The sequence below is a fragment of the Ursus maritimus genome, unplaced genomic scaffold (assembly GCF_017311325.1).
Source record: "Ursus maritimus isolate PB19 unplaced genomic scaffold, ASM1731132v1 scaffold_5, whole genome shotgun sequence".
Classification (NCBI taxonomy): Eukaryota; Metazoa; Chordata; class Mammalia; order Carnivora; family Ursidae; genus Ursus; species Ursus maritimus.
In genome coordinates, this window is record NW_024426663.1 from 24,729,888 (window position 1) to 24,754,409 (window position 24,522).

Consider the following 24,522-nt stretch of genomic DNA (forward strand, 5'->3'; position numbering starts at 1 on the left):
TCTACTTCTAAAATTCTATCCTAAAAAGTAATCAGAGATGAGACAGTAGTTTATCTAAAATATTATTTATACTAGCAGTAATTGGGTAAAAATCTACAGAGTGTATATATATTCAATAAATTATGGCACGGGTATGGTCAGACAAGTGGTATATCATATAAGCACTAAATATCTTGTCTGTGAAAAATATATAAGGAGATGGAAAATGTTAAAAGACATGTTAAGTTAAAATTAAAAAGCAAAATACTAAAAACACACAATGATCCGAATTTTACACATACTCTCAGATACAGCTGTGTGTGTGTGTGCGTGCACACCCATTTGCACGTCTGTGATAGACCAAAAGGAAATGCAGTAAAATGTGACAAAGCTTATATCTGAGTTCTCTGAGACAGAGGTAATATTTTGGTCTATATATTCTTCTATATTTTCCACTTCCCTAGAGTGAACACGGATTATTTTTCAAATTGGTAAAAATGAACAATGTAAAATGATCTATGCAGTGATCAGAAAGAACTTATAAAATTCTTAGCTAACCCTTTTCTAATTTAACCTCAACAAATATCACTTCAAGTTGCCAGTTACTTGACTGCCACGGATTTTGCAGCTGACATTTCCTCCTGATCTGAACAATGACCGTCTCATTTTCACACTGAAATGTGATTCAGATTCCAGGCCACTGAAGTGATTCTCAGGGCTTACGCTGCCCAGACTCAGACCTCTGGTAAAAGATTTAATTGTTTTTGGTGGGAATTACATTTGGCTTGCGACAGTGATTTAAAACCTGTGTTCTGTGTTGCTGCTGGGGCAGAACTGTGACTTAATGGTGCAGGACCAAACTTTGGGTCTGTGGTTTTCACAAGAATGTCTGATACCCACAGGCATGTCACACTATTACCTCATATCTGATAGCTCCATCGTGCAGATTTATTTTGGCTAGGATGCTTTGATTTTGTTCCATGTTATTGCCTAACTCACTTAGCAAAGGAAACTTCACTTTTCTGAATAACTTTCTTTGTGTCCCCCTGAATTCTTTACAGCTTTTTAAAAAAATATCACTTGCAGGGGGAAAGGGTATAAAAAATAAATCGTTGACTTCAGGTTTAATACTGTACTTTTTTTTCACTAAAGGTAAACGTTAGAAAGAGATCTCTCTTCAGGAAATCAGCTCTGAGTTATAAGAATGTAATAGAGCCTCTCTCATATAGGCAGTGTCTTCTACATGCAGAAATGTAGATTCTTGGAATGAACAGAGAAAAATGCCCCCGCTCCCATCTTGATATTTTTCTCTTCGTTTGGAATTCTAAGCAAACATCCTGGGTGGGGATGCCACGGCTACGTGGGCAAACGAAGAATTATTCCAAAAAGCCAGCGCGGTTTGCGGAGAATTCATTTTAACACCATCGACAAACACCAATGCTGATCAGACCTTTGCACATTCGTCTGTGTCTCAGAGACGCCTCTGCCCCAACCCAAACCCCAAACTGTCATTGCCTCCCCCAGAAAACAGAATTAGATCAAACTAAATTACTTCGCATTTTCATTCTCCTCTGATGGCAAAGAAAATGACGACAAAACTCGAGTAGTTGATGTAAAGGAAGCCAGCTCAAGATAGCAAATTTTCTACATGTTCTATATCAAACTTGCACTTTAAGAGATAACTATTTTATATCAGTATGAAGTTGCTTAATGTTGTACATTATATGACATAGTTACTCTTAGAGTTCCAGTTAAATGACTATTCTCTGTAGAAAACAAAAGTGCCAAAAAGACAACTATTTCAATTAAATTGGATTTAATAACTTTCAGTTATTGTTTTCTCTTTCTTTTTCCCCCAAATGGGTTCAAACCAGTCAACTGCCAAAAGCATAAAATGATTCAAAAAATCCTGGCCAAAATCCAACAGCTAAGCATGGTTCTCTCACATGAAAACTGTCTCCACAAACCAGAGAACTCATTTTGAACCAGTCCTAACACTGAGAGGAAAAACTTAGAACAGACTGAAGTTATTCATCAAAATCTATCAAACTTTATATATGCTTAGCTTACTCTGTTTCAAATAATCTATATTTTGTTGTCAAAAATTTGTTTCTGTCTCACATTAACATAAAAGTGAAGAATTAACCTGCAGTTCTTCTGGAGCACGCAGGACTTCCCTGCCTGCCAAATTCTTCACTCTGAGAGAGTGACCTCAATTCCACAGACCTACGAGGGACCTGACTCGTTTTTCTCAAGCAGCATGGCTGAAGAGATATTCTCTCCTCCCAGCTCTTTGCAAGTCTCCAACTTGATTCCACAAATATACTGAGGAGGGTAAAGTGTGTGTGTGTGGGTGTTTGGGGGTAGAGGTGGGGTCTCTGTCTTTGAAAGTTATTAGCAATCTACTAAAGGGCTGACATCCTTTCAAGGTGAATCTCTGGTTATATAGTGTCTAGGAGTCCCAACTATCAGTCAGAGATACCAAACAATCTTTTTATCTTTAAAATACACACCATACAGCCATGATCAATGGCCCTAAAATCTCAGCAGATAACTGGTATCACAAGCATGAACAAAACAAATTGATGATAAAAATGTAATGCGACTAATTGACCTTTTCCTTATGCGGAGATGGAGAACCGCCCTTTTTCTGAGGTTAAAAAAAACCCCATTATTTCAGAAATATACAAGATTTAGAAATAAACCAGGTGCTTTGCTTTAAAAAAGGAGTTTCTTGGGTTCAGCTTTTAGCATGGCTCTCAGTTAAAGAAAAGAAACAAGATATCCAATGTTAATCAGTTACTGCTGTGACAGTCACAACCCAGCTGGTCCTTCACTTGATACATATATAAGCAAATTCATTTACGAGGAAAAATGCAAACAGCTAGGTGGTGAAAAGGGAAGACTAGAGCAAGGAAGGTTCTTGAAAAACAGAATGACTTAGTCTTATCCCTCCATGCAACATTCCAAATAGTGTGTTTTTCCGCATCAAGTTAAAAAAAAAAAGTCTTTCCAAGAGAATGTCAATTCAAAAATCAACACTTCAAAGGCACAAGGTCATGTTTCAACCTCTAGTGGTAAAAGAATCCCCCAAACATTAAAGTCTTGTTTTTAAATCGCTTTTATCAGCATCTTAAAACAAAGAAGTTTTCAAAGCAACTGGTCCTATCAAAACTTCATTGATAATTAACTCTTCTCCATAATATTTGACCCATTTCAAGTTATTTTCATTGAGTTTTTATGATTTCTTAACTTGGTCAAATAACTACAAAGAATCATCACCGGCACTAACTAGTTCTCCTAAAAAGTTAGATACTCTTTAGACTCTCTTGATTTCTCTTTCCTCTCTACTGAAAAGAAAACACAATGTTCACAGACACTAGATCAGACTGATGTTCACCTTTCTGTGAGACACAAATGTGGGACCTACCACTGTCGCTCGCACACGTAGAAACACAGACGGACGCACACAGCCCTACAAATACAGTACTTCCTGGCACTAGGGAAGAATTATCTACAATGTTTAGAAATGACCCTATTTCCACAAACCTGTGTGACAGATAGGTTCTCGCCATAAATACAACACAGAAGATCCAAAGTGGTTAGTTAGAGGAATAAATAGCCGTAGACCTCTTGAGATGCTAAAACCAAGCTGCCCATTAGACAGACTTGAATGCTAACTGAACAATTCTTACACACTAGTCAACCACTGCGTACAGTTCGAATGTGCGCCTGAGAAAGAAGACAACTTATTTCATATTGTGGATCTATAGGGTTTCTCATGTATAACTGAAACTACAATTCTTGAATCTGCAGCTGCCAGGGGCCTACTCTATCTATCTATCTATCTATCTATCTATCTATCTATCATCTATCTATCATCTATTTATTTATGTATCATCCACCTAGCCACATATTTAGCTATAATTTTCCAGTTTAGATTGAGTCACTTTTTATTCTTTAAAATTCACTATAATTTAGATTATCTAAAACGGCCAACTAGAGCCTCTATGTTTTAGAACTATTATGGATTTTGCCAAGTGCACTTAATAACTAACACACATTCCATTGATAAAAACCATTCTTGACATTTGTCCAGTGAAGCTGTCCTGTGACATAATATATTATTTTAATTGTTGGGAAAACTTACTAAGTCTTCCAGCTATAATTCAGAATCTTTTTCCATGAACGGTCTAGTCGCTGCTTTCCACCGACTCTCCCTCCCCCCAAACACTGCTAATTTAATTCACTGTAAAACGTTTCATAAGAAAACCAAAAAAGTCCTCTAGGTTCACATACCAATGAAACTGGCCAAGGAAAACTTTCCACTGTGTTCTATTATTGTGTGTAAAGTGAAGATACGGGGAAGACTGGATCTAATATTTGCCCCAGTTGTTAGGACTTTACTAAGCATGTGATTCCGTGTGTTAGCTTCACACTGCATTTGAAAAATCATTTAATTTCACATTTAACTTCCAGGTTCACAATATCATGCAAACCATACTAGAATTTTTAAACTCAAAACTACAGGAACTTAATTCACGGGAAATACTATTCTTAACTAGCCCTAAGGGGAGTTCTGGGTATGTGACGTTTTAAACACAAAATACAATATGGCCACTAGGTGGTGATCTCTACCCATTTTTATATTATGAATTACCAACTAAGTTACTTAACAGATACTTTACAATAACCCCCCCGAATCATGATTATTTACTTCATGTGGCAAGATTAGAGGATTATCTGTGATATGTCCCCTCAGTTTTGTGAGGGGAAAGCAGGAAGAGAATACTTTGCTAGAAGATGGGCCTCGGCTAAACAGAATTTACCACTGTGACTGCATTCTCTTTTGTCACAGGTCATGGCGGCTATAATCTGAATTTTCTAACTGATTGGAAAGTTTATCTACAATAGTTTTTCTCCATTTTGCCTTTTAAAATTATCAGATTATTTATGTTTACAGGTGAGACTTTTTCAGAAACAAAGCAAATGTATAATAGCCACCCCAAATCCTTACGAAAGGGCAGATCATAAAAAACAGCTAACTATGCACTCAAATTAACATCTGCAGTGTGATTCATATGTCATTTGTTTTTAGGTAAAAACAAATCCAGACTAGGCATAAAAAGTGGCACCTGGATTTAAGAGTGGATTTCTCTGTGTGCAAAGTCCTGTCATCTCCTGGGACTGAGGGTGCCACGGCTGTACTCTCACAGCTCCAAGTAACACCGAAACGCGGGCGATGCCAAGGGAAAACAGATAACCACCAAGTATAAAAGCAACCTCCACAAATAGAAAACGCTTTCCCAAGAGGACCGCTTCCCCATTTGAAACATATGCTGATAAGAAACCACCTTTTCACGAAATAAAGAACTCATAATAATCACTCCCGGTTACCCCCAGCCTCTCAGAACAGAGGTCAAATGGTTATCTGCAAGGAAGTTAGGAGGACTACTTATTACAGAAATCAAAACATTTGGTACCTTTAAAATGCCTTTGTGCCCCCCAGATGGCCGAGGTACACAATAGGCGTTTGTTTCCAGTCTTTGGGTGTATATTTCACTTTGTCGTATTTAACTCCTAGGGGCAAATGACCAGCCTTTGAGTAGAGATACGCCTCTTCTGATCCTTGTACTTGCTTAAGGTTAACTCTGGTCTGGGTCCTGTTTTATTTATGTTTTAAGGGAGGTTATAGTTTTGCTGTTGTCTTTCAGTCAAACACCAAAAGGAAAAGAGCTGCTTTGTTTTAACGGAGAAAGAGACATTTGTTTTGGTGTCATTGCCCTGGGCTGGCAGGCTGGAGTTGGATCCTAGAAACATGAATATGCTAAAGGGAAGAGAAACTAACTTGGGGTCTCCTGGTAGTTGTTAAAGTGGCAATATGCCCATTATTTTCCTAGCTGGCAAATCTCCGTGCGGGAGAGACAATGTGGCAGCTCTGAGTACAGCGCTAATCTCCTGTAATAGCGTGAGCTCACTGCCCTACAAAGCTGTAATTATCAACAGCATTTTCCAAAGGATGTGAGTTCCTCCCACCATGAGAGCCCTTGGAGTGGGGGAAGGGGGAGGGAGGCAGACAGAGCCCCACGGAGCCCTTTGCATTTAACCCCCACTTAAATGGTGACGGTGGGCTCCTTCACCCCAAGCTTGTTTGCACAGGTCTTCAGTCAGGAAGTGCTAAGGATCTGCATGCAGTGGGAAACTGCCAAAACCCATTCCACATTTTCGTTTGCCTTTTCCATGAATTGTGTTAAAGCAATTAGCAATTACATTTAAATATCTCTATGTGATTTTAGAGTTTCGTAGAGCACTCCTGGAAAAGCATCTGTGAGAAGGAACTACCGCATTGATAATTTTTTTAAGGATAATCTTGTCAATGATGAAATGATTTTCCAGGGATGGGTAAGGGTTCTTCCAGCTATGTGACATATCGCTAGCTCTCTGCACTCAAGGAAAAGCAAGGTGGAGATGAGGGTTTTATGTTCCAGAACCACTCTATGGCTTGTTATATTTCACACGAAGAGTCACAAGAACCAGTTCTTGGTTTCCAATCAAGCTGCACTGCAACACAAGTAAAAATTTTTATTAAGAGCTCAGTGGTCTTTTGCAGAACAGAAACTGAGAATTCTTCCACTCATGAGTAATGTGTTAAAGGATGAGGAAACAGCATATGTTTTCCTTGGCTTTTAGGTTAATATAATGAAGGCTGTGAGGTTTAACATAATTAAATTAATGTTGATATGCAGTGTGACTTGTTCACAGAGAAGTGGCATTTGACTTGGAGCTCAAACCACACCACAGCTGACACACATCCATCTGCAAATACTTTTTCGAAAGTCTAACATTTTCAGGTAGAAAAAGTAAAACTTAAGTTTTTGGTTTTTGGGGTTTTGTTTTTCGTTGTCTTCTGCCAACTCATGGGCAATCCTTTCAAATGAGCAGAAACCTACAAACAAGCTTGGAAAACACGGGGAATTAGTTCATACTCTTGATTCTCTTTTCAATGTCCAAGACATCTGGGAGAGGGAGGAGGACAGGAGCCTTTGTGTTTATAAAAGGGAAATAATGATACATTACTACAGGAAAAAATAATGGTTTATAGCCTGCGAATTGTTACTCCTTTTCTCTGGCCTTTTAAGTGTCTCTTCCTGAGTTAAGGGCTATTTCTTTATGGTTTCTACCTTTTTTCAAAGCTGGGTTTTCTCACAATACTTTGTGTGACAGACTGACATGTTTATTTATGTAAAAAGGTAAAGGGGCCTCTGTATTTGAAGTCAGTCCACAAATCTGGCCCTCCTCATGCATCAACTCTAACCAGGGGGGTAACCTGGTGTCCCGAATTCCAGGTGTGCCAGTTGCCAGTGCTGAACACCATGCTTATCAAATGAAAAAAAAAGGCAAAATGCACTTATCGTCTAGAAGTATTTTTTCAAGTAGGATTTTTTTAAGTGCAAAAGGCTACCAATTATCTTTTTGTGATCTCTTTAACTATCAAGGGGTAAGATGAGTTGGTTAGAGCTCGAAAGTAAGATATGGATGGTTCTGTGAATTAGTAGCTTGTTGGAGAACTTGCTGGTTAGAGTCAGACAAGTGCAGAGGAGAGGGAGTCTTTCCGCCTCCTCCAGTGGTAAGCCACACAGTGAAGGAGGCCATGACTACTGCCTGGGAAGCTGACAAGCCAGCAACCTCTCTGGGCACGGTGGAGTGCCCACAGAATGGAGATGGCAGAAGGAAAATGTGGCAGCGATGTAGAAAACGTTTTTAAAAAAATACATAAGAGTAAAGTCAGGGATTTTTTTTCCAAACAAACTCTCCAAAAGTTCCCCAACATTTTTAAAATGGAACTGGATTGTCAGCTCCGTTCAATCCTCAACCTCTGCCCAACACTATCTAAGGTGACGTTTTCCTTTGAAGTGACTGCTTCTGATCCGCTGAAGCATCCAATCCCCAGTGGCGAGGGGTAAGCTTTGATGGTGCTGCAGAAACTCACCAAGGAGAAGAGAGAAAGGACCAAATTCTCCCCTTGTGAGAATTCATTCCTGAGGGTCAGAGAGAGGAGGGGGCAAGACTGTAACAGTTTTCATCTCTGAGGTCCACAGGCTGATTTTAAACCACTGGCTGGGGAGATCTGTTATAAAAAGTAGTGTCACGAAGGCCCCTAACAGTTTCCAGTCCCTAATTGTGCTATCCATGGACACACCATAGCCTGTAGTTGAAAAGAAAGTTGTGGAAATGATTTTGCTAGGGCAGGATAAATGATTCCATAGTGTTGCCTGATGTCTGGCTCCTTCTGTGCTTGAAAGAATAGACTCAGATAGAAGGTGAATAAATGAAGCTCTGTCCAGCCTTAGGCAACCAATGCATCCTTGGTCAACCAATCTATAACAAATAAAGTGATTTGATAACATCCAGGAGTAAGATTTTCTTTGCTTATTTTATTACATTTTGGATTTGGATAATAAGGTTGGTTTTTTTAAAGTCATTTTTCTTCAGAAAGTATAATGACAGAATATGTGCCTATCTTGAAAAAAAAAAAATCCTCCTTCTAAGTTTTGAGTAATTGTTGGTTTCCTAAAGCTTCATGGAAAAATCTGTCCTGATATAACTCAATCCTGCAGGGGTGGCAGAGGCTGAAAGGTTTGCTTTCCATTTTTTTCTTCCCAGAGCTTATTGTAAATGTATTCTTGGGACAACCACGGACAAGACTGTCATCATTTCCAGTAGGCACATCTGTTTTCCTTTGGGTTAATAACTTTTGTAAGATGCATTATGCTCAGCTATATATATTGGTTTGCGGGGAACTTTTTTTTTTCTTTTCACCATTTTTGAAATCTCACCTATTACGTTTTAAGTTTTTCATACTGGTACAACATTAAATAAAATATTTAACTTAGATGAACAAGAATTGTCACAAAGAGATTTTGCCAAAAGACTTAACTGGTCATTTCATGATTCAAAAGGTAACGGATACAACATTAAATAAAATATTTAACTTAGATGAACAAGAATTGTCACAAAGAGATTCTGCCAAAAGACTTAACTGGTCATTTCATGATTCAAAAGGTAACGGAGTAAGTTGGTCGAGCAATGTATAAATATTAATTGTCATTTTAAAAAAACATTTATTAAGTATCTATTTTTTGTCAACAATTCTGCCAGGTGCTGAAGAAACAGAGATGAAAGTTAATTCCTGCCTCAGAAAGCTCAGTGTCAGGAAATCAGCCCCACAAGGGTCAGTGGTAAGATGGGAAAAGAACACAAGGGGCTTCTGGAACACAGTGGAGAAGATCTTAGTCACACCCAAATGGGAAGGCTTCCTGGAAGAAGGAAACTCTTGGCTAAACAAGGCATTGAACGTTAATTAAATAAAATTAGGATAAGCGATGAGAACATTCTAAGCACTAGGGTAAGACTATGCAAAGATCTTCTGGAATTAGAAGTCATGGCTTATTCCAGGAACTGTGAGTATTTTCAGATGATATAGCTTAGGAAGGGAGGTGGAATTGCTGGGCTTGGTATGGCACGCTAATAACTAGAATTTTATACCGAAGGCAAGAGGAAGGTATTGCAGAATTTCAAAAAGAGAGTAACAAGAGTTCATAGCAGGGGGAGAGGCAGGTCATAGGCACTGGAAAACAGATCTGGGGGAAACACTTCAGACTAGTCATTCATTTAACAATTAGGTTAAAGAAAGAACTTAAAAGTCAGCTAAAAGTATAGAAGCTAGATAAGAAATGTTTGTTTAAGTTTGCCAGCTTTAATGTGTATTTAACTTGGATGGTTTAACTCAGTGTCTTTGAAGACATTACTTGGGTGATGAGTAAAGTAATTCATTATTAAAGTTATTTGTCAGACTTTCTAATAAAGCACTTGGGCATTTGAATGTTAAGAGATCAATAGTCAAGTTAAAGAATAACTCATTAGTAGAAAACCAAGGGACAAATTGAAATGTGACTAGTTATTCGAAAACCAAGTGACAAAATAAAAACTGAAATGTGTTAGGAAAAAATAACCTTAATGGAAATCACAAGGGTAAGGCTAGACCCAATCTCTGCGTGAGTACACTTTAGTGATACTTACTGGGTAAACACCCCATATAATAATAAAAAAAGATTTCGAAGATACAACAAAAGCAAGAATTTGGCATGTTATCCATGCCATATTACAGGGGTCAATCAGAATCTGACGAACAAGGGCAATTTAGATAACTCGGCCAAATCACGCTATTAATTTAGTTTAAGCATATAAATTGACTTAGTCTAGCTATAAAGCATAATCACGTAAATACGATATAATTATACTGCAAGCTTATTGGAAGCACAATTTAATTATTTCAAGAAAAGAAATTATTGAGACTGAAAAACCTAATATAAACTTGTTTGTTTTTACTGAATTGTAAGACTGAATAACGAAAGATAATATATGGTAAATAGCAAAGGTTCTTTTGGTTTTAATACTGCTCTACCTCCCAAGAAGAATAAGCTCTAATAAATCTTTCAAACAAAAAATGGGGGCAAAGGGGAGAGGGGAGAAATCACTTTAAGACATAAACAAAGTCCTGAAAATTGCACACCGTCAAGGCAACACCATTTCCAAGTGTAAGCAGATACTGCTTTCCCCGAGACGTAGAGTTTACTATCAGGGATATTTTCAAAGGCAAGACACTTGGAGTAAACAGCGAAACAAAGAAGACCTCTTTATTCAAAGCCTGCAGACATATGGAACCCGTTAAGGGGATGGTGGCTGCAGAAAGAACTACAAACGAGTTTAAGAGACACCTAGGCTGTCCCCGAAAGGAAGGGACAGAGGCGAGGGTGGTTTCAAAAGCAGGGTGGGCCGGAGATCAGTCAGATGGGTGGGAGAGAGGCTGCTGGGCAGATGGTCTTTTCTGTTCCAAAATGTTCAAAGTTAGGGACACTCCTTAGCACACTTTTATTTTACACAAAGAGGGAATTAAGAAGAAAGCAAGGGTCTGTCAGAGGGCTTTCTGCATGTGCTTGTGTTGTTTCTTTGATACACTTCACTTGTTTACGTAATTCATCTGCTGTCTTCTTCAAACCGAGGCCCTCACCTGATGCTCTCCTCGTAATCTTTAGGTTTTATGTAAAAATGTAAACTAATTTAGGGTGAGGTTCTTGTTTACATTGTACAGTTATCTACATGAGGGATGTTATCCTCCTCTGAAAATTTCCTGGGAAGATCAAGATTTGTTTTTTGCAAAGTGCAATGCTCCCTTATTTATGAAGTTGAGGACCAGTCTAGACCACGGAAATGGCAATGAAGTTTGTTGTTTTGTTTTGTTTTTTTACAGTATTTTTCACGGTCCATTAAAAATTAACGGACACAGACCAGAAAAAAAAAAAAAAAAAAGTTGAGTTGGCTTGCTTTGGCAAAGTGGAATAATGACATCTGATGCGTGAAGCTCCCCTAAATGGCACCTGGCAGGAAAGAAAAGTTTCCTAAGATGTTTTACAGACCTCACAGCTGCCAGCTACAAGCCGATACTCAGTGTCATTAACCAAGCTCCTAGGTAGTACAGGGCCTTGTCCCAGGCCCGTAAAAAAGCAAAACCAAGCGAGAAGAACCACTTCTTTGAAAAGCTGAACTGCTAATGACCAGAATAAACATGTAGAAACACACAAAAATGCTATGAATGGAAACAAATCAATTCTATATAATGGATGACTGATTGGAAGTTGGGGACTTGGCCTAATCAGGTCTGTGTGTAGCAAATGACAGACTTTACATACACCATACCTGGCCAAATGCAGCTACTCCAGGCTCAGGGCAAGAACATACAGGGATACTTTGAGATAAGCTGGGGTCAAGTTCTGCAAGGCACAAGTAAGTACCAACCAGAACCCCAACCGAGAAAGCTTCTGTAAGACACCTGGGACCTCACAGGACCTGCACTTTTCAGTGGGCTATGTAGAAGGGAAAGTGTGTGGGAGGAGGATTAAGAGAGGGTCTTCAGACCCAATTTATCCCACAGGAACGAAGTATCCCTTCAACAAAAGAAAACTCGATAAATGCCTATACTATATAAAACACATCAACAAAATTATAAAAACAGTTTAAACTATCTTTAACATACAGGAAAAAAACCCTTTGGTTTTTATGTCCACATATAAATTAAATTAATAAAATCAAAATAGTTCGTCTTCAGTTAAAATTCATATGGAAGAACTCATGCCCTACCAGCCACTATTAATTTAACTGACCAAAATTATCTCCCTCAAGATTATTACTCATTTTAGCAAAATAAAAATATACAGATGCAGCAGCTGCAGATACACCATCCAGTCAGGACAATTAGAAAGCAATGAATACTAATCCAGAGGATGTGGTTCATCTATCTGACTAGGAATGTATTTTATGGACAATATTCCTTCCCTGTTTTTTCTGCATTCTTGCCAAAGGACCTACTTATGGACCTGAATGACAGAAGAGTGCTGATTAAACAGAAGGAGCGATGACAGAGAGAGGGCAAGCCAGACTTTATTTTAGGGCTGTTCAAGGCAAAATGTAATAAGGCATATCCTTTCAAGTCAAGGAGGTGCCAGCCAGAAGAACGCATGGTGCTGAAGACTGGCTTCGCCACTTAATAGCCTTGTGACTCTGGGTAAAAATCGCAACCTAACCGACTTTCCCTTTACCTGTAAAAGGCTTCCTCCCTCTCTTAAAGGTTATTGTGGGGAATAAACAAATGCAAGGTGCCCAGTATAGCAACTGACACAAAGACGAACTGAGCAGTATGTCCATAAGAACACAGAAAAGCTTTCTTGAGCAGAGTAGAACTTCCAAAAGCGGAGATTCCTTTGGCATCCGTTCTAAGGATGAACTTTAAATTTTGCCAAACTCATTAAATCCAGATGAATGGCGAGTAATGAATGAAATTTAGGCTCCTAAATAAATTCACAAAAAGAGCTTAAACATTATTTTCAACTTTTCCTGTTATTCATCTAATTTAGAATTGAATTTACACTTATTGTCCAGCCTGGTGGATCCCAAGTTGTCTGCATTTTAGAATCACCTGGAGAACACGTGGAAGATAGAGCTGGCAGCCAGGGGTTTTGCTTTAATGAATTTGAGTTGATGCCTAGGCACCAGTTGTTAAATTATGTTCCCCAGGTGATTCTAAAGAACAGCCAGTGCCTAGAACCACTAGTATATAGCTAACCACACTTGAACTATTTCTAAAAAATTACACTCATATGTATTCAAGAGTAGTGACTCAAAACAGGTTCAGCTGTCCTAAGAATCTTATTTCAGCCAACTCAAGTTTGGGGCCAGTATTACCATTTCACTCTTTTCTTTAAGAAGCAGAAAAAGCTAAAAACTATATAATTAGCAGAGTTGGAATGGAAGAAAATCCACAAGATCATAATTCAGCCATCTTTTTTAAGATGAAAAAAATGAGCATCTGGGTTTGGACAAAAATGAGCCATGCCACAGAGATTTCCAGTGCAATTATATAAGAGAGAAAGGTAGTTTTTTTTTTTTTTTTAAGGCCTTTTCTCTTACATTTATTCTTTCCCTTTTTTGAAGCCACAAAAAGCACAGACAACCATCTGAAAGACAAACCTGAGGCAATTCCACTGCTGATGTGGTTTTCCAGTTCAATGGGCTCTGACACACTCGTCTTTCAAAGAGAGCCCCAGTGACTGGAGCAGTCAGCATGGACTCTATTCTAACACTCATCTGTCTTACCAAGTGACCCTGAGCAAGCCACTTAACTGGTCTCCAATCAAATACACCCTCTGTAACATGCAATCAGCACAGGCTACCAAGTTCGCAGAATTAGTATCATTTTTCATGAGGAACTTACCAGTGTGCTGCCATCGGTCCAACGGAAGTCATGTTCAAACATCTTGTCATTGAGGCCTATCCACTGATAATCATGGCCCACACCTAAGAGAAGGGAAACAACGCAGATATTTTTACTACCTTTCCCATATATGGATGAAATGTATCAAAGAAAATTATTTTCAGAGTGAATCATGCATCCTCTTTTCTGGCTGGATTTTTGTTTAGTTGCTCATAAAAATCTCTCATAGTCTAACTATCTTTTCTTCCTCTGGCCAATGTGCTTTAAACTAAAAAGCTAATTCACAAACATTGAGAAACATTAAAATATCAGACATAAGAAAATAATTTCCCTAGCAGTTTACTATAATTAAATATTTTTCCATCCTTACTCATGATAAAAACTTTCCATTTTTTTTTATCAAGCTATGCTATTGGCAAAAATTCAGTGACCCAATAAAATGTGACAGATCATTCCCATGCCAGCCTCACTTTGGAAGCCACATGTTTCTTCTCAAAGCATTTTAAACAGTGAACACCTAGACCAGACAGAGTTCTACAAAATTGTCTTCAAAAATAATTACTTTCATCATGAGAGGAGTCACTGGCAAGAATACCATGCAAAAAACGCTAACTGAACCTTCATACAGATTGCAAACTAACAATCCAACTTCTACAAGATAGCAGGCATTAGGAGAACATATTTAATAGTCTCAAACAATGCTTCATATCAAAAAACTTCTACATGTTTGCTACATGAAAGCTAGCTGCCCTCCTCTTTGCTATAGTTTAAGGAGTTATTCAACAGCTCTGGTAGTAAGTTTCACTAGCTTTCAGTCTCCATTTGTTCATGTTCTTCATATGAAACCCACTTTCTATGGCCTAAAACCATTAGCAGCTTGGATGAGAACCAATTTTGTGCAGACGGTAGGATTAGGGTGCTATTGACAATTCAATTTTAATTAGTGGGATAAAAAGAACTGAAAGCAATTTTCTCTTTAACCCTAGACAACATATGCACATCTTCAAAACAGAACTAAGAAGGCAGCCATGAGAAGAATGAGCTGGAACCATAAGAAGTGGCCATTTTCATAAGTCAGAAAATGATCACGTAGCAATGTCACAGGACTCAACCTATAGCACGCCGTTGCACCTATCACTGCTGGCAGACCAGGAACTGCCTTCCTCTGTTAGAGCTGAGTGTTTCTCAAAGTAGGGGACTCATGTAGGAGGGATGATTTTAAGTAGTTCAGACGAGGGATTTAATAAGTTGAACTGCAAAGAGAAAGCTACATCTGTTCAGTTAGATACAGAGAAAACTAAGATGGGGACACTGAGCGGGGCTTCGGGAATCCTGTGTCTATTTGGTACATACGGTTCACAAACATCTGTTCTTCATGAGACAGGATGCTTGTGAGATGCGCGCCCTGCAGACGGCATTCCCGTTCAGCTGCGTCCCACGTGCGCCGATGGGCGAAGTATTTGTAGCACTGCCCTTGGAATTTGTGCCAGCCATAGTCACACGTCTCTGTGTCTGCAAGAAACAGGGCAGGGGCTTAGTCATCTCACCTACGTCATTCAATCTGGCCTCACAGATCTGAGTGTCAGTAAGAAGACTTAAGCCAATATCAATGCAATGTCCCTGAAGTTATATATTAATAAATCTGGTCACGATGACAAAGACAGTATGATAACGATAGCCCGCTGGCTGCTGCCAAGTGGGTGGCTACACATCTCGGGACCGAAGAGGCAATATCTAAGTGCAGTTTCCTTGATTAGAGCCAGTGTCAGCAGGAAAGAAAACTGGCAGAGAGGCCAGACAAAACTTCTTAGGCTGCAATGTCTACTGACTCACTTGTGAAGCAACTGCGGCTAAGTCCTTACCAACCAACTTTTCTGAAGAGAATCATTCAAGTGATAAGATAAGAATTCCGGCTAATAGGATTATGAATGCTCTATTTGAATAAGGACTTCAAAGGCTCTGTAAGTAGTTCCTTTACCACTTCCCAGAGAGATAGCTGGGTGGCCACAGGCTCTTGTCAAGTAAGATTTACAAAGAGAGAAAAAAAATTCGTCATCGGTAGGCAGCTTCTGGGATATCGCTGGGACTGTGGGCCTCCTTCCCCCAAAGGAGAGGAAATATAGGTAACTCCCTGTGCAAATGCATCAGGATTTTAAGTTTCTGAAGAATGAAATAACTTCAGTTCTTTAACTTCGTGCCCCATGTTCCACCAAGCCATATACACACACACACACACACACACGTACACATATGTGTGTGTGTGTATGTATATTTTCTCTTTTGTAACAAGCACACTATAACCAGTATCCTGGTGGGATGAGAACATTTTTCAAATATATCTAAATTTTACACTGGCAGAAAGCTTCAGTTGTACTTTCTAGATTCTAGATTGCCAGTTTTTAAATATTTTCACAGGCAAGCAGCCTGGCTCATAGCACTGCATTCTCGCTAGCGACTTTCCTCAGACTCATCTACTTGCAGTGGGGGCTGGTTCAACGGTATGTATTCAATGATGATCAACGGAAATAATTTTGACTATCACAAAACATACCTCACAAACATACTGAACTAGTTACACGCAAACACTAACCGAACTGCAACGCTTACAGAATTTTAGGAACCAAGAAAACGTTTCAAATCACCTACAAACCACCCTCCCTTTCCCTAATCTTACTGGTTGATGAAGGAAACATAATCCTTCTAAGAGGAAATACATGCTTGCTGTATCCGTCAGACCTAGGGGCCAAACTGATAGCCAGATCGTCTCCTGCCTCTCACACCATTTGCTCCTCTTTCCATAATTGTGGGAAAGTATGCATTCTGAGAGATTTTCATGTTTTCCTGGCTCCAGGGATTTCGACCATCGTCATACAACAGATGCAGCTTATCTCGGAGAGCGGGCTTTATTTCAGTTTAGTCTATCAGGCTTCTTGTTTAGTTACAGCCAGCTGACTAACTGGTTTAAATTCTGTGCACTGGAAGTTTTGAGTTTTACTAAAGTGTTTTTGGAGACCACCAAATCTCATAGGAAAAGAATCAAGGCACAGCTAGATGATCTGGGCTAAAAGCAGCATTGAGCCCCCAAGGATGAAGTGCAACTGGGGTACTTAGAGGCAGTAATTTTCCTTTGCGATGTTCTGGTGGAAGGATTTAGAGGTGAGGTAGGAGGGGTGGGGAGGAAACGGATCTTCATATATGAGGGAGTTAGTTTATAAAGGAGGAGAACTGGAAAGATTTTTTAGAAAACTCTTACTGCCAAAGTCAATAATGTGATATTATACTAGCATAGCTTGCCTTAACCATGGAAAGTAATATTTACTTTTAAGACACAGCTTAAAATTCTAGAGGATCCCTGACTTATTGAATAAGACATTAAAAAAAAAATTCTTCTACACACTCATATCCTCTATTAGCCCAATGGTTTTAGTCCGGTCTTCTTTCGTTGTGTTTTATCATTAAAACAGATTATCATTAAGTATTTTTTTTCTTACACCAAAAAATCCAAATGATCATAAAATTTAGATGCATGACCACATTATCGCTACAATGCCTTTCTCAGTTAACAGGTGCGTACATTCCTATCAGAACACAGGTCCAGACTGGGACTGTTCATTTTTACTTGTTTATTTATTCATTTATGCCACTGACCCCATAGATTTGTGGTCCTAATGATTATGAATATATGTGCAAATATGACTTAACAAAGTGACTATTGAAAAAAAGCCAAATATCCACGTGGATTTACTTAACTTTTATTATTCATGGATTCACTAAATGTGTAATACAGGACTAGGTGTCATGCAGCATCTTCTAGGATGCTATTCTGGTAGGAATTACCAGAAGCAGTCTCTTTTTCTAATCTCACCTAAAAATAGCGTGATACACATTTCATTCATTAAAAGCAACACATTTGGGCAACATTTTTGTAAAAATCATCCAACACATGGAAATACTTCTCATGCTTTAAGAAACTATCATGCATAGGTTACATTCTAAAGACCCACATGTAGTTTTGTGTGTGTGCTGGCTGCCTGTGTGTTGGCTGTGGTGAGGGAGGGTGCGTCAGCTCCCGTTCACCACTACGGAAGCCAGAACGATCACTTTTAAACAATTTTACTAAAAATGTGTTCTCTTTATGTCATGCAGGTAGTATTTTCAACATCTGTGACATACAGCTGTCAAGCCTTAAGAAACTGTTAACACTTTGGCACTTCTCGCTGGCAAGCTGTATCACTGACTTTGGTTTGGGGCAACCTGTGTGTACAGAATTGTCTCCATACTAAGATCCCCTTCTAAATTTTGTATCCGTTATCATTCTGCCAAAATAGGTCCCTTATTCCAGGATTACTGGGAGTGGGGAAGTTACTAATGCGGAGAAGAAAAGGTCAGCTGAAGAAACAACAACACAGTCATCACTGAAATCTGGAGAGAAGACTGTTTAGACAACAATGCTGCTGTTAATGAAAAAAACATTTGTTCTTAGGCAACCTGCAAAGACGAGAAAAAAATCTTTCAGGGTCCTGGCAATAAATCACAGAGGCACAGCTGCATCGGGTAAACAGACCGGGATAGCTGTTTCTCAGCAAATAATGTGGATGAAAGTACACTCGCTTTAAGACAAAATAGAAGGTACCTGAAAACTGAGTGTACCACAAATGAAAGAAAAAAGAGCAAAACCTTTTAATACACAAGTAAATAAAATGCTTATCTGTGAGCGTTACTTTAAAAGTGTGAAGATATTGAGAAAAATCTAGGCTTCATAAGGCAGCCGAGGGTCATTTTTCCCCACTCCCTAATTTACTAGCTGTGTGACTTTGAACGCGCCACTTTTCCTTTCTGAGCCTCGATTTCTGGCCCACTTAGCACACAGGAATACTGTCAACTAAGCAAAATGATGTACCTGGGAACATCTGGTAAACTACAAGGCATTCGACAAATAGCATTTCCTTTTATTCCCTGCCAGGAATTACGCCGAGTCACCCAGTCTGGGGACCCTGTTTATTTTGCTCAAAGTTCTACCTCCAGTCCCCAGGATAGCGCTCGGAAGACAGCAGGTGCTCAGTAAACATTTGTTGAATGAATGATTTTTTGAATTGCTCCTCGGACTGGGAACTAAGGGAAGCCAGAATCATTTTAACACATGCGATGTTTCAAGGATCTCACCCTTTTGTTTTCTTCAAGAAATGGCATCTTTCTTACTCTTTTCCTTAAGAAGAGGATCTTTCCTGGTCAATTTTCATAGTTACCTTTAAAATTCTAAACAGACTCACCCTATGCAACAGAGAGAAAGAAGAAACTAAAAAATGGAGCCATCACCCATCCTTTCTGATTGGCAGTTCAATACATGCTGCTTTCGGTTTTGTTCTAATTGTGGTGATGTCTGGATTATCACTGTAAAGCAGAATGGCCAGACCAATGCGTCTGAGTGTCTAATACATTTTCATTCTGTCTGGTGGAACGGAAGTTTGGCACTGGGCACTTTTGTCAAAGCCAAACCACTGGATGGCTTTAAGTGAAGGAAATCGACATTTCAAAGCTGAGTATAGTTGCACGTGCAATCTGTTTCTGATTGATGACTAAGAAATGTTACCATTAACCACCTAAAACACATTCTCAGGTTGGCCATAAAATGCAAATTACAGGGATCATGAGATTCAAGCAATCATGAACACAGGCTTTTGTTTCATTCAGAAAAAGTAGATGCTTCTGTAGTAGGAAAATTCCCCGTTGAGGAGATTTACAATACCTTTTACGTAACGTTTACCAAGCCAAAGCTAATGTATTCTAACAACTATATCAATGCATTCTCCAGAGATGACTGACGATGAAAAATAAGCCCATTGACTCCCAAGTGCTTAGAAGGAGAAAATAAAGGCAACTAGCATTGAATTCAATACTCGTTGGTACAAGCCACACAGACGGATTAAGGTCAATGCCTAATTTGTCCTCAAGAAGAATACTCACAACGTTCCTTTTGCCAGCTAGATGTCCTTAAATTCAGCTCAGTGTGCCTGTCTGCAATTCTCTTCTATCAGCAAAACAGCAGTGATTAAGTCAACGCTATTTTGCAGGTGTCATGGGCTATGGACACATAAGGAAATGTAATATACTTAGGTAACCTGTGAATTTCCCTTGCAGGAAAAAATATGCAGTATGGTCAACATTGCTAAAAACATCCAAATGATTATGGCGAAAAGCTACCTAGAAGTAACATTTGAAATGAAATATCCGTACCGTTCATCCTACAGATGTGGCATCAGCTCTTACCTTGTTCACAAAGTGCACCGACATAGCTCGGAAGGCAGAGGCACCTGAACGTATTAAAACCGTCAACACATGTGGCTCCATTGCGACAGGGATTAGAGTGACATTCATCAAAATCTGAAATAAAATCATAAAAGGCCACAAAAGTACTTTCAGAAAAGGTCAAAGGATCCTATTTAGTGTAAGGTTGCCAGATAAAGAACAGAACAGCCAGTTAAATTTGAATTTCAGATTAAAAAAAATAATAATTTTTCAGTATAAATATATCCCATGCTATATTTAGGGCTACTTACACTAAAAAATTATTCTTTTTTTTAACCTGAAATTCAAATTTAATGGACCTTCCTGCGCTTGATTTGCTAAAACTGGCAACCCTCAAAAATTTTTCTAATCATAGGACGGTCATTGTCTCCATTCTGTTTAATGGTCACATGAATCCTACAACTGATAAAGAATTCCCTGGAACTTCCCACCCTCAATCCTGGCTCATGCTCTGATTACCTCACCTGTGGAATACTGAAAATACGTAACTGGCCTAACTGCCTCTGGGCCTTTCCCTTTCCAATACATCCTTCATTCTGCTGATTGTCATCTTCAAACACAGTCATATAATCTACTCTTTGGCTTCTAAACCTTCAATAGAGCCCAACTGCCCGGGGCAGAGATCTTCCAAGTGTAGTCCCTGGACCAACAGCATCAGCATCACCTGAGAATGTTAGAGATGCATGCTCCCAGGCCCCCCTTGACCTACAGAATCAGACCCTGCAGGGGATGGGAACAACAACTGGTGTTGTTGAAGCCTTGCCCATGACTTCGAGGCCCACTAAAGTCTCAAAATCACTCTACTAGAGTAGGAAGTAAACTCATCGGTACATTGGATTCAGAACCTTCGCAGGACTATCCAGATCCACCCCGCTTTCAAGGATTTTTCTCCCACAAACCCATAAACAGGCATACGTGAATCCTCGCGGTTGCCGAAATTTATTCTGCAGTTTGTGGTGTCTGTGCCTTTGTTTGCTGTGTCTGAGTCTCACCCCACCAGCCACCAAAATCCTCCCAACTTTTAAGATCTATATTAAATGTCTCCATGATCTCTGATGAAATTAATGCTTTATTCTCATAGCATTTTGCAATTCCACTAAAAATTTAATTTATGCTTATATTAAATAAAATGAATATTAAAATATATGATTTATACACAGTAAATTAAATTTCCCAGAGGTATATAATGTATTAGTACCTAAAGAAAGGGCCTTGGTAATGATGATATTACATAGTAGTGATACCAAACACTTTTATGACACTTGCTAAGTGCCAGCCACTGTTCTAACAGCTTCACATATATTAACTCATTAAATTATTTTAAACTGATTTTAATGTAAAGCAGAATGGGGGCCAAAGAGATGCTTTTATACATATATATGTAAATATGATACTTATGATGTAATTATTCCTTAAATGTTATCTATTGCTATCTCTATGTCCCTAGGGGACTGATTTAGTAAAGAAACAATGATATTCCTTGAAACCCCAAAAAGAAGAGGAAGACAGCAACCTCAAAACTTATTCAGGTGGGTTAGGCTGGCATCAGAGATAGCTAGATCAAGAGCCCATCCCACCTCAGAGGAGCAAGTTAACTCAAAACACAAAAACTAAACTCCCTCATTTTTAAAATACAGCTTTCTAAATGTTTTTTGTATTTAAATTGATTATTGATATGCAGATTTGGGAAAAGAGATTAAAATATTTCCTTAATATTTATGCAACTTTACATTTGTAAAGCCTACCTGCAAAAACTATAAAAAGACATTGTTCATCTCAGGAAGCTTCACTCAGTTTTGGGCATATTAACAAAATTTAGTAAACACCTGTCTCCATTTCCCAGACTCTACTTAAATTACTCTATGATTTAACAAATAATTCATCTACACATGGGTTTCCCTGAAATCCTTTGAGCAATATAAATTCTGCCCCAATATATCTTCTGGAAAAGCATTACACTCTTTCAGACAAGAACATCTTACCAAGTTCACACTGGTCGCCACTGAATCCCGGCACACAGGTACATACATAGGAAGTTTCAGTAGGATAACAGGTGCCTCCATTAAGGCACGGGTTCGTTTTGCAACGATCAGGTCCTACCATTCAGGAAAGTAAGAAAAGCAGTTAGGCTCATATCCAGGTTTCAACGTATTGTAGCATAAATTGCCACTGATTGCTACCATAATATAAGCTTTACCATAGCAATTTAGATACTACGCATAAAAATTAACATTAACTTTACTCTCTGGAGTGTTTCTTGGCATTATAACTATTTGTTACAAATTGCATCTATTCATTTCTGGAATTCAGTCATCATTACTTCTAAACAATATTTTGTACAGTATCTGGCAACTAATATATTCTACTGCAGATTTAGTTGGCATGATAATGGCAATTGATTTTAGTCAAAAATGATTACACATATGTGCACAGTGAATGGAAAATGTATTCTTTTAAACGAGGTTAGTTCATGTGAAATGGCTGGATACACAAAACATGCATTCTTTTTAGCAGTTTGGCTGGTTATCGTCATTTGAATTATTATTGCCTTTTACCACTTAATGCTCAGAAACTGTTTTTCTTCGAAAGTGTGCACTGAAGTCTCTTCTGCTACATTAATATGCTTTTTCCAAAAACACGTTCCAAATGTACTCCTTTAAACTATACTTGAAGAAAAGCAACACATAAATTAAACTCTACTGTATAAAAACAAACCCGAAGACACAAATCTCACCTAAAATGAGACCCCCATTTTTTTGAAACCCCAAATTTTTATTACGATTTTCTTACTAAAACACAGATAAAATCAACACTCCTAGAAGATAAACGTAAAGGCCAGAGACACAAAATTCTGAGGAGAAACACTTTAAAATATGTTTCCAAAGGCAAATACTTTTACAATACTTCAAGCACATATATTATTCTGTGGTAATGCTTGGATAATTGTATTTACATGAGTCAGTTCTATTTATTATTTGAATGTTTTTTCAGAATTGCTTATGTTTCAAAATGTTTTAAAAACCCAGATGAGAGTTGAAAGTCTTACAAAATAATGGAAATAAATAGGCTATATATGGAATAAAAGCCATATTTTCAAGAATCTTCAGTCCCGAAACCCTGAAGTAATTACACATGAAAAAAAGATATCTACTTAAGAAACGCAAACTTAAGGAATATTCAAATAAGCAGGCATCTCTTGAAGGTAACTGAGCCTTTCCACACAAGAAAGTGGAACTCAAACTTTCTGAGTGTTAAGTAAATTCTGGTCTACAAGGAAGACTTGATAGATACTACATTCACATGTATGCGTTCAACATTACAATCAGGTTAATTCAGATGCTTACGCCAACTTCTTCAAAAATGACCCCAGTTCTTCTAAGACTCTTCCTCCTACAGTTCTAAAAATACATAAAATCTCCCTAGCCATTTCAGCCTTCTGCCTCTGAAAGCACACTGCTTCTCTGTCCAGGACGCCGTCCACAACACATCTACACGCTACCCTCAATGCAGAACCAAAATGACACGTATGTGACAGTGCTTGATACCACTGCGATGTGCCACACAGATGTGAAGCACCGCTATGATTCCTACCACAGGCTCCAGACCCCATGCTGAGAGTATGGGACAAGGACCTGGCAAGAAAGTGGGTCTTTCTGTGAATCCTAAGTAGTTCAGATAAGGAGAAAAGCTTTGTTTTGACGGATTCTGTTCTTTCCTAAACAGTTTGCATTACCCTCTGAAAGTTGAACCTGTGACAGAGCAACCAGGCAATCCAATGTGAGCTGCTGCTTACCGAATTCGCCTAAAGTCACAATCTGCTTTGCAATGAAGACGCAAGCTCTCATTCTAGGTAAATACTGTGGTCTGGATTACTGGTACACATTTTTCAGCCGTCTGTCAAACCTAACTCGCTATGACTTACTAATGATTTCTGTATTGTATTTTCACCAACCTGAGGTATTTTCAACTAAATTATAAGATAATAAATACTGGCCAGATTACTAGGTTATCATTTACAGATTAAATACAGAGTGACAGCAAGAAAAAAAAATCCATCAATCACCTCTGATCAATTTTATTCATAAAATACTTCAAGTCATTTATAAAAGTTGCACTTTACGATTGATTATTTTCCTCTATCTAAAGCACAACAAACAGAAGCATTAATGGCACAAAAGATAACGTTGAAACGATCGGGAGAATAATTCTAAGTATAGCCATGCTGTAAAACATAGTCATTAAAATAAAATACATTTTCAATAACGCAGCCCTTCAAGTACTGATTTTTTTTTCTTTTTCTAGGTCACTAGGTGGTGATGGCTATTTGTGGATTCCACTGCCATTGTTAGTTAAATAACATTACTAGAAAACACCCCGCTAAAGAAGACTTCTCGACATTATCAAGCTAG

The 24,522-nt window shown here is 38.5% G+C and overlaps 1 protein-coding gene across 4 annotated transcripts in view; it reads right to left on the minus strand.

Moving 5' to 3' along the window:
* The window catches only part of VCAN (versican), a 178,142-nt gene that overhangs the window by 11,792 nt on the left and 141,828 nt on the right, over positions 1 to 24,522 (minus strand). For all 4 annotated transcript variants that reach the window (XM_040622121.1, XM_040622119.1, XM_040622117.1 and 1 more), the window contains 4 exons: positions 22,096 to 22,209; positions 20,075 to 20,188; positions 15,161 to 15,319; positions 13,808 to 13,890 (listed from right to left, as the gene is read on the minus strand). In XM_040622121.1, coding sequence (XP_040478055.1) covers positions 13,808 to 13,890; positions 15,161 to 15,319; positions 20,075 to 20,188; positions 22,096 to 22,209 — 470 coding nt within the window. The remainder of the gene's footprint in view (positions 1 to 13,807; positions 13,891 to 15,160; positions 15,320 to 20,074; positions 20,189 to 22,095; positions 22,210 to 24,522) is intronic.